This window comes from Tachysurus vachellii, chromosome 1 (genome assembly GCF_030014155.1).
Source record: "Tachysurus vachellii isolate PV-2020 chromosome 1, HZAU_Pvac_v1, whole genome shotgun sequence".
Lineage (NCBI taxonomy): Eukaryota > Metazoa > Chordata > Actinopteri > Siluriformes > Bagridae > Tachysurus > Tachysurus vachellii.
Window position 1 is genome coordinate 2,630,122 of NC_083460.1, and position 10,472 is coordinate 2,640,593.

Below are 10,472 nucleotides of genomic sequence, written 5' to 3' on the forward strand. Positions count from 1 at the left end.
TGAGGGCTCAGGTGGGGCTTTCCGACATCGACTAGTCTGAAACTGTCTATTCTTTTGATCTGTGTCATTTTCTTTAGCTAAAATACCTACCTGTTTCAAAAGATATCTGTCTGACTGAGTGTATGTGTATCTACATATATGATGACAGCACATTAATGGTCTATTATTTAATACAAATCGCACACACAGTGTCCTTACAGTCCATGGGAAGCACTGCCACTTCACTATTAGTAACTACAGCTGTACTTTGTTTATCATCATCTCGGTAACACACCTTTTGTGTTTGTGATTAAACGAAGAAAACATTTCGGTTTGTTTGGTGTGTGTGTGTGTGTGTGTGTCTCCCCCCAGTACAGTGATTGTGAGGGTGACAATGACAGAGAGAAACAGAATTACATCACACTCACTTTTGTCCTCAGGTGACTGTTTCTCTGTAGAAATCATGTATTTCTTCTGAATTTCTGAGATGATGAAACAGCTTCAGTTTCATCAACCTAAACACTACAGACTAAACTCCATCACAGGAACACCACAAAAAGTGAGTGTGTTGCCTTGTATGTTGTATACCAATTGAAATAAGTTCTCAGTTTCATATCGCTGCAGTACAGAGACACACACACACAAACACAAGGAAGGGAAGACTTTTGTGAATCGAGGTACAAGGATTTCTGATCTTACATAGTGAACGCTTCTCGTTCACGCAGGAACCAGAGAGCGCCATTGTTTACATGCTGGGTAAATAAGAGCGCTATTTATATTTATTTATTAAATTGGAACTTTCTGGAATTTCATCACCAGTATTAAGAGATCACACTAAGAAGAGAGCTCTCTAGTGAGAGCTCTATTTCTCTCTCCCTATCTATATTCGTCCATGTATCACTCTCTCTCCCTTCTATCCCCTTTCCCCTCCTTCCATCTCTAGATATCTCACGCACGCATGCACACACACACACGATAAGTTACATCAGTCTGTAAACAGGAACTAACTGAAGGTAGGAAGTGCAGTTGTGAGTTCATCATTCCATCATTCCCCTGGTTTCTACTTAAGGCAAATGTTAAAATGAACAAAATCTCTCCGTGTTTTGTTTGGTTTTAATGTTTGTATTTGTGTTATAAAAATTAAGACATCAGCTGAATGCAGAAAATAAAAACAAACAACCAAAACACACACACACACACACACACACACACCCTTAGTGCAGAAAAGACGCAAAATTTCTGCCACAATGGTGAATTTGAACTCAGCTTTCACTGGAAACAAAACAGAAGACATTCAGGTTTAGATATAAACACTTCTGCGTCTCTACTGAAAACCGATTCTTCATCACAGCAGGTCAAAGTGTACATCCATCCTTCAGACTCCACAAAACCTGACTAGGGATTCTTCACCGACTTTTTGTGCTAGAGTTGACGGTTCGATTCAAGAAATAGTTTATAAAAGCACATTCTCTCTCGCGCTCGCTCTCACACACGAAAGACAGTCGATGTGAAATTATACCAAAATCATTTAAATGATTTAATACAACAAAACCGTCTCAATACTGTAGGCAAAAAAAAATTATATATATAAAAATAAAGGTTGAGTGTGGGGTAAAGCCTCCATGGAAAAACTCATGAAAAGATAGAAAAAGAAAAAAAATAACACATCAGCCTTCATTTCTATTATCTGGCACAAAATTGTCAAGTTTCAAGTGAACTAGAAACAGTTAAGGCTTGTTCTGTTGACACAGGAGACTGTGCCGTTTTATACCAAAGCTTACATCAACTCACATTAGAGGAGGGAAAAGAAAAAAAAGTTATAAAATGGACACGTGCACATTTATCATTACGTTTTGTGTTAATAACGTTCTCCACTCAGAGCACTTAGCGTTTAACATTTGGCACTGGAAACGGCCGACATGACGTGGATATCGTGAATAATACTTCACTGAGGCAGAATCCTCCAGTCTGATTGGTCAGATGTTTCTATAGCAACTCAGCTGCTCACAAATAAATGGAGAAGAAAATAAACAGTGCAGTGTTGCACAATTACAAACATCTGGTTGGATGTTAATGTTCATATTGAAAAGTTTCTCAGTTTCTCTCTTTTAGAATTCATACAGCTTCAATAAAAATGCCTCGAGTGATGGGGACTCTGTCAATTTTGTGGCACGTCGTTAGCAGGATTTATTATGAAATCTCTATCGGTTTAATCGTTTTTTTTTTAAGCTATCAAACTGCGCTGCTAGTTCCTACAGTCACATTTCATCAGTTCCTAGCTCCAGCGAATGCTGTGGAATGTCCATTAAACAAGCTAGTTCCTGTTCTCACTCACGATAGAACAGAAACAAAAGCTTGTCTTATTAGTTGTCTTAAAGTGCTGACACTAGTGGCTCCTTCTGTAAAGGCAAAACGAACTAACCATGAGGCACTACAAGGAATTTTAGATTTGCTAACAAAGTGCCAGTGAATTAACAACCGAGACAAACATGAGGTCATGATTTTGTCTCTCAATATCAATATCACCTGCTCAGGAGATTTACTCCTATCATACATGACCAATACTGATACTACAACTAACACAGACAGAGCCTGTGACGCTGAATCCTTCAACACGATGGCGTCCGGCTGTAATACAGCAGGAGTAAACACGAGCTGCCCGCGACTGGCGGAGCGGCAGCCTGAAAGACTGTATCACGAAGTCATTACAGTGTTACGTGATGCTTTTTAACACCTCACGTGCTCCTTCACTTAAACCGACACTTTAAACATCTAACACAGACCCGGGAGCGAGACGGGTCGACATCAGCACCTAGAAACCGCATAGAGACTCAGCTTGTTCATGGAGTGGTCCAAACCACTGGCAGGGTCCCTGTGTGTGTGTGTGTCGCTGTGATGGTGGGGTGGGGGGGAAGGAACACATGAAATCATAGAAAATTCCATAATTGGGAAAAGGGGAAAAAAAAAAAAAAAAAACACGACCGAGACGAACACACTCAGCTCAAAAATTTCACACGACATCCAAACACTGTAAATGTGTACGTTTTACGTAGAAGCACAGAGAATAGCAAATAGTATATACACGACAGTCTATTCCTTAGGATTTTTCAGATTAGGAGGCCGTAGACAGAGACAGAGAAAGACAGAGAGAGAGAAAGACAGAGAGAGAGAAAGACAGAGAGAGAGAGAGAGAGAGAGAGAGAGAGAGAGAGAGAGAGAGAGAGAGTCCAGATCTCTGCCTTGTTCATCCTCTGGAAACTGGGAGTGGGATTGGCGGCGTATGCAGACGTAGGGAAAGGGTCTATTAAGAGATCACCTGGAAAAGGAAGGATAAAAGAGAGGGAAAGGGTCCCCTCTGTGGAAGCAGGCCGCCACAACGATACACTCCAGTTCTCTCCAATCAGGTCAGTTCCATATCCTGAGGAAGCTGTCCCATGAGCCGGTGGCCACGGCCATGCCATCATTGGTCACGCCTAAACAACTCACCCTGTTATCATGTCCGGCCAAAACTCCTGCAAAGAAATCCGGTGCGTGACTTGTTTAAAATTGTCGTAAAAGACTTTTTTCAGCCCTGTATTTTATGTACTAGAAGAGAAATGATGTCTGGCACTTTTATGTGTAGACCCACCTGCACGTTCTCCCTTCAGCGTGTCCCAAACGTTGCAGTTGAAGTCGTCGTAGCCGGCGAGGAGCAGGCGGCCGCTCTTGGAGAAAGCTACAGACGTGATGCCGCAGATGATGTTATCGTGAGAGTACATCATGAGCTCCTGATCAGCACGCAGGTCGAAAAGGCGGCACGTGGCGTCGTCTGAGCCGGTCGCAAACGCATTCCCATTGGGGAAGAACTGGAGAGAGAGAGAGAGAGAGAGAGAGAGAGAGAGAGAGACTTAAGATGGGACTATACACAGTAGTGAAATCTCACACTTCTAAAATTAACCACGTTTTATATTTTGTTACACTCACACAAACAGCGTTGATGTCAGAGACGTGACCGGTAAAGGACTGCCTGCACATGCCGTCTCGTATGTCCCAGAGTTTGGAGGTAGCGTCACAGGCTCCAGATACGAAGCTCTTGGAGTCCGGGCTCAGAGACAGACTCATCACGTCTCCACTGTGGCCTGAGAAGATGGTGGCCTGCTGACCGGTCTCTATGTCCCACAAAGCACTGAGAAAACCCCATAAAGAAACAGTCAGCTGCAGCTAATGAAGGTCTGAACAATCCACCGAAAGCAAAATTATTAATCTCAGGGTTTCCAGCAGTGCTTTTCAGTTCGGGCGGCCCGCCTAAGCTTCAAAACCCTACCGCCTTAACTAGATCGCCCAAAAAAAAATTGCGCAGCACAAAAGGCCGTCAAGTGCATCTCGGAGAATAGCGCGGACGCGCTTCACACCGCGAGCGGGCACGCGTGCCAAACGGCCGAAATGAGAGACAGACGTGGTCCGTCACTGTCTGGAGGATAACTTAGCCAGTTGATAAAATGCGTGTCTGCAAAATTTTGAATGTTGTTTTGCACTCTTATTTATTATATGTTATTTAAATTTTATATTTAGTGTTAAATAAATAATTGTTAAATGTAGTACAGAGTCTGTGGTCTCTCACAAAGAAGCGCCAACTGCCCCACCCCCCGGGCCCCGCCCACCCACCGAAACCTACCGCCTTATCTAACAACTTTTCTTTGGGAAACCCTGAATCTATATAATTATTACGAAGTTTTAATTGTTTTATCTGATGCAGAGAGTGATGCCATGTCATTTCTCACCATGTGGTATCTCCAGAGCTGGTGACTATCTGGCTATCATCCAAAAAACGACAGCACGACAAATAACCTGGTTGAAGAAAGAACAATAAAAAAAATTTAATTAATTAAAAAAATTATAATAAATAAAAAGAAGCATCACTCAGAACATAACGGCTCCTGGAGCATCTAAAAAGCATCTGTCTGCTCCCGTCGTGTTCACCTGTGTGCCCGGGCAGTTCTCTCGTGACCCTGACGTTGCCCTCTCGGGTCTTCAGGCTGTAGATGGAGCAGATGTTGTCCAAACCTCCACACGCCACGTAGTTCCCAGATGGAGCGTAGGCACACGTCATGACCCAGGACGAGCGCAGAGGAATGGCGTGGATCTGAGAACAGGGAACAAAATAAAAATTCACCGAACAGCAAAGGATACAACAGACGTGTGCACATAACATCTAGATGTGATCATAAACTAGATACTTCTATGGATTATATTACCAGTAGGGAAGTGGGCGGGGCTTGTTGACATGATAAAGATGAACAGAGATAACTTTAAATCACTTTAAAGACATCATTTCCCTGTTTCTTTAAAAATGTTTGGATATAATCAACAGGTGGAGTGATGAACCGGAGTTACGGTCGCTTCCTGAGACTATTTTTTAATTAAAGCACGTTTATTCTCGGCTTGGTGATTTAGCAGACGTCCCACAGCGCTAGAGTTTAAAGCACATGCACGTGTTGGACGTGTCTGTAGGGACGAATTCATAGAGCGACTTCATGTCTGCATCACAAAGCACTTTTCCTCTGCACTTACTTTGTTTGTTGTGTAGCTGTCCCATACGATGAGTTTTCCATCTTGAGATGCGCTCACTAGAAGCCTAAATGTCAACAACACAAAGGCAGCTTTATTATTAACCTCTATAACATATACGAAGAACATGCTGGGGTGTATGTTCTTGGACGTACAGATGTTGACAAACCTGACGGAAGAATTCAAATGAATAATGTGTCAGCACAAATTACCTTCTTCGTAAAAAATAAAAGAATAAAGAAATTAGATTTTTGTCCAAATCTTCACCAGAAGGATTTCCGGATAAACACTAATTTAATTGCAGCCCTAGTTTGGATGTGTAGCTGACATTTAATGGCTCTAAACAATTTTTCCACCCACCGAGACGAGTCAGTTATGCGCATGGCCCAGCTCAGTGGAACAACTGCTTTGAGTTCGAGAGAGAGAGAGAGATGGAGAGAGAGAGAGAGAGAGATGGAGAGAGAGAGAGAGAGATGGGGGGTATAATCTCAGGCCACCATTGAGTTGTGAGCAGGTTTCTGCATTATTCATCAAGTGTACACTGACAGAGCCGCAGGGTTTCCTCTGAGGGAACCCACCCATCCTCCTACTCTCCTCTGAACTTTCTCTTCCTCTCACCAGCACATGCTCCCTCTATCTGTGTGTGTGTGTGTGTGTGTGTGTGTATTCTGACCTGGAATCAGTAGCCCAGTGCATGGCGTAGATTTTGGCTAAATGGCCCCGCAGGGTTCGTCTTGTGCGCATCTGGATCCTCCCCACCGAATCCAACCCAGCTGTGATCTAGCAACAAAATGTAGAGAAACAATCATCAAACGAAAGGAAAAAAAGTAAAAAAAAAACGCAAAAAGGTCTGAATGGCAAAGAATGGAGATGTGATGATGAAACGAAAAAAGAACATAACGATCCGTCACGATCTGAAATGGGTCTAAAAGTAGCTTCAGACCTCGTGTGAAGATATTAATTTGAGGCTCTGCCACATCAGTCTTTAAAAAAATGCTTTAAGGATTAATAAAAAGCACAGCAAAGCCATTAAATCTTAACTCAATATTTTAAATTCTATGTTACAATCCCAAATTCCTTCAAATATTGAGTTAAGATTTAATGCTGTCAATAAGACCTCTTCTACCACAGCAAGGCTGAATCCTCGATTCTGATTGGTCAGAAGGTGAGGACTATTTCTGACAGTAAGTCACAGGTTTACTGATGAAGTTGGAATGATGCTGTGTTTTCCTTCCTTATTAATCTCAAACGATCAGACCTGGGTAACGTTAAATGTATAAAAACTACAACGTTTGACTAAAAAAGCAACCAAACTGAAATGATCCGATACAAACTCTTGCTAGCTTATTTACAGTGCAGTCAAATATATTTATGTAAGAAAGACACATAGGATCGCAAATGAAAAACCAAACAAATCGACAGTCCAAAAGAAAAATAAATAAAAAAAAAAACGAAGAGTCGTTGAACCCGAGGGTTATGCGAGAGTGCACATGTGAGGGGGTGTTTAATATTTCATTAACTTGAGAGCATGTACGTTAGCAACAGTTCTGCATGTGTGCTGCACTCGCATGAAAACACTAATGCAGAGAAGAGGAAAGAAGAAAGCTTTCACATGAGCCGAGTTGCTTACCTGGGACAAACTGGAGTCGCTGCACGCTTTCCTGGCATCCTGCAAAACACAGCATGAAGATTACAGGAGACGGGTTATCAGACAAACAACGAACAAAAAAATCTCGTTCTACAGGAAAAGATGAGATGAATTCGTCATGTCTACAATTGCAACAAAGCAAATAGAGATTGCAAAAAACAGCTTTAAAAAGACATTGTTGAAATTGAAAAGAAATGACGTAACAATCACAGGACGAATCAAGATCATTGACTGCATTCGTTTGAATGCAAACCAAGAGATGGTTTGATTTTTATTTCACATCGCATCAGCACTGGCCACTACAGGGGACTCAAGGCCCACAAACCTGAATCCTAAAAGCTAGCTAACGCAAAGAACACATACAAATCCATCTCTTTTTTAATTTTAGACCAGCTTGAAGCTGACCTTTAGCTGAATCAAATCCTTAAAGCTCAGAGCACAGTAAGAAGAGCAGACTGACTAAAATCCATGAGCATGAAAACATGATCTGAGTGAGACAACCACAAGTGGACAGTGAAACACATAGCTGGCATTTCCAAAGACCACTCGGAACCGGATTTCATACGTTCACTTCTGCAGGAAGATGGGAGTCGTGCACATTTTTTACTTGACTCTTCATCCTGTATCTCGAACATACCGGTACATACTGCTTCACCTGGTCTTACGAAGCTAAGCAAAATAAAATGCAAATTAAACTCAAACGCAGTTTAAACAAAACCATGCATTGACACGAGTAGATTATTTGTGAACAAAGTATTTTCCTAGCGGCTCAGCGGTTACGACTCTGTGCTACCGATCGCTAACCCTGTGGTTCTGAATAAAGGGGTGAATGCAAATGTTGTGGACCGACTCACTCGGATCTGATTGCGCAGCTGCTCGGCCTCCTGCCGCAACTGCTCCAGCTCGCTCATGATCCTCCGCTGAGGGCTTCACTTCCACCTCACGTCAGGCTGATAAACACGCAGGCCTGCAAAGCATACAATCTGTTCAATCACCAGCAAAATAATAACACAAAAGGGATTTTAAATCACCTGCTTCATCCCGACACCTTTGTTTTGTATCTGTATATTTTATACACAACTTCCTGACGTTTCTGTTCATTTCTCGGTACAACAAAAACTGATGAAATTCTTGCCGGTGGATTTCGTTGAATCTTCTTCCCTTAAACTACATTTCATCTCCAAAGTTCCTAGCGCAGGCCTGATCCACAGCACCGTTTACATCACAGAACGAATTAACATGTTAAGAAAAGAAAAGATACCCAACACTCAACTATCACAAACCTGATTTGTTTTGTTTTTTTGCCCTCATTATCGTATGAACATACATACAGACCAAAGCCCAACTCTCAAAGCAATTAGAAAATTCAAGCAGGTAGAAAGAAAAACATTTGCCCCAACCCCAGAGTACATGGAATAGTACTGTTTTTTTCCCAGACCAAAATCCAGTGAGACATGTCTGAGTAATGACACGTCTCCACATTTTCAATCTCCAGCTCCTGTCCACTATCATTCAGTGTAAAGGGTGATGGCTTACATGTGACACACTGAGAAAATCTGCCCTCTTCAGACTGTGTCCCACTTGATCAGTACTGGTTTGATATGCAGGAATCATCTTCCTGTAGTTCTCATGAAATCGTGCTAAAGTTTTTTTTTATAGCGCCACCTGTAGTATCGGAGAGCCATTGTGTGTGACCCCCTTATGTAAAACTCCAACCATTGTGCATCTTACAAGCTCATGAAGGTGGTTTTGTTGTTCATCTACCCTCACAGTCTCTGACATCGACTCCATCTCTGTAGAAAGCACAATTTTTTGGCCTTGGTGCACTTTAGCCTGAGCTTCTAAGAACCACAGAGCTGAAGTGCTTCAAAAACAGGAAGGAAGGAAAGAAAGCTGCTCCTTCCTCAGCAAGCATTTCACAGGACGAATCATACAAGCAGATCAAAGCTCAATTAAATTCACTAAATCCTAATCTTAATGTTTTGAAAATCAGACCCCCTATTAAATCATGCACATAATCTAACTCCAAAAAAAGAAAACAAAACAAAACAAATAAGGAAGAAAGACGACATTTTTGATCGAGTCCAGCCAACGTTAATAAAACATCCACGATTTGATCAACAGATGGTTTATAATGATGAAATGATAACAAGACTGATAACAAAGCTTCGCTAATATAAACACTGTATGTGTTTCTTTTTTCTCTCACTTATTAAAACTAGCTCACTATCCGAGTCATAAAGATACAGCTACAATTTCAAACCACATGTTGCTTTACAAAACAAAACGTCGACCTGACGAACCACAAAAGATTTTTTTTTTATTTTCCTCTTCTAAAAAAAAAAAAACACTCGACAATTTATTTAATCACTTTAAATTCTGAGCTCGTGCTTTTATTAGCAACATTGCTAGCAGGTTGCAGCTTGCTAACGTTATCTTAGCTGCTAACGGTTTAGCCTCTGAAGGGTTTACCTACTGTTGATAGCTCTAAGGATCCCGCAGACCTTCCGTCAGTTCCTAGTCATGCTTTTGTAGGTCGATTTAAAAAAGTAACTCGGTCATTGTTCGTGTCTGCGTGTCGTTTGTTATGTCCGGAAAAAACAACAAGGCCTCAGGCGCCAAATTTTCACGCGAATCTGACCAATTCATACCGGGATTACCACCACACCCATACTGATATTGGAGCATGGCAACAATCAGACGGAGGGGGAGTCGACAAAACCAAACAAAACATTTTTATCATGAAAGCGTTAAAATTGCAAATGGATCGAAAACTGTAAAAAAGAATAATGTATTTAATACACATCAGTGCATTTTTTTGCTAAAAAATCGAGTTCCACAACCAGTTATGCACTATGATTTAGTTATTAACCCCCTTTTTTGACAATGGTATAGTCCATCAGCTTCCTCAATTATCAAAATGACTGAACATTCGACTCCGATTCGGAATTAAAATTTTAGGTACTGGAAAATGAATGAGTCGATTCTATGAGTCGATTCGACCAAATAAATGGGTGTATAGAGAGATAATGTTTTCTGAATGTTTAAGTACTGATATCATTGCTTTATTGTAACAGAATAATTTTCCTGTCATATGTTTTACTGCAAAGCTTTGGAATGGACCAGCACCTCCCAAAGCCTTGGCAGAAAGAATCGATTCTTTCTATAATTGGCTCACAGCCCTTGTGTTCTGTGTTTGGATTTTAGCATCAGACTAAGTTTGACGTATACATAAATAGGATTACTTCTACATGATATGATAAACTATAATCAGGAAAGTTGCATGGTGCATAGAAAA

The 10,472-nt window shown here is 41.3% G+C and overlaps 1 protein-coding gene across 2 annotated transcripts; it reads right to left on the reverse strand.

Annotated features, from left to right (window-relative positions):
* Positions 1-1,074: 1,074 nt before the first annotated feature.
* Positions 1,075-9,849, reverse strand: gnb4a (guanine nucleotide binding protein (G protein), beta polypeptide 4a). 2 transcript variants are annotated; one of them, XM_060867752.1, is made up of 10 exons: positions 9,651-9,849; positions 8,029-8,141; positions 7,157-7,195; positions 6,200-6,306; positions 5,530-5,593; positions 4,939-5,101; positions 4,740-4,806; positions 3,943-4,144; positions 3,608-3,824; positions 1,075-3,491 (listed from the first exon to the last, which is right to left on the reverse strand). In XM_060867752.1, the coding sequence occupies exons 2-10, from the start codon at positions 8,083-8,085 to the stop codon at positions 3,385-3,387; spliced, it is 1,023 nt and encodes a 340-aa protein (XP_060723735.1). In that variant the 5' UTR covers positions 8,086-8,141; positions 9,651-9,849; the 3' UTR covers positions 1,075-3,384. The 2 variants fall into 2 exon arrangements, with proteins under 2 accessions (XP_060723735.1, XP_060723745.1); XM_060867762.1 differs by having other exon boundaries at positions 9,647-9,849.
* Between the last annotated feature and the right edge of the window lie 623 nt (positions 9,850-10,472).

Bases quoted from the DNA above. Each gene is read 5' to 3' on its own strand.
- gnb4a (XM_060867752.1), bottom strand. From the start codon at position 8,085: ATGAGCGAGCTGGAGCAGTTGCGGCAGGAGGCCGAGCAGCTGCGCAAT. The intron at 7,196-8,028 runs GTGAGTCGGTCC...TGTGTTTTGCAG, and splicing joins AGCTGCGCAATCAGATCCGA to GATGCCAGGAAAGCGTGCAG. The intron at 4,807-4,938 runs GTGAACACGACG...TTCTTCAACCAG, and splicing joins AGAACTGCCCGGGCACACAG to GTTATTTGTCGTGCTGTCGT.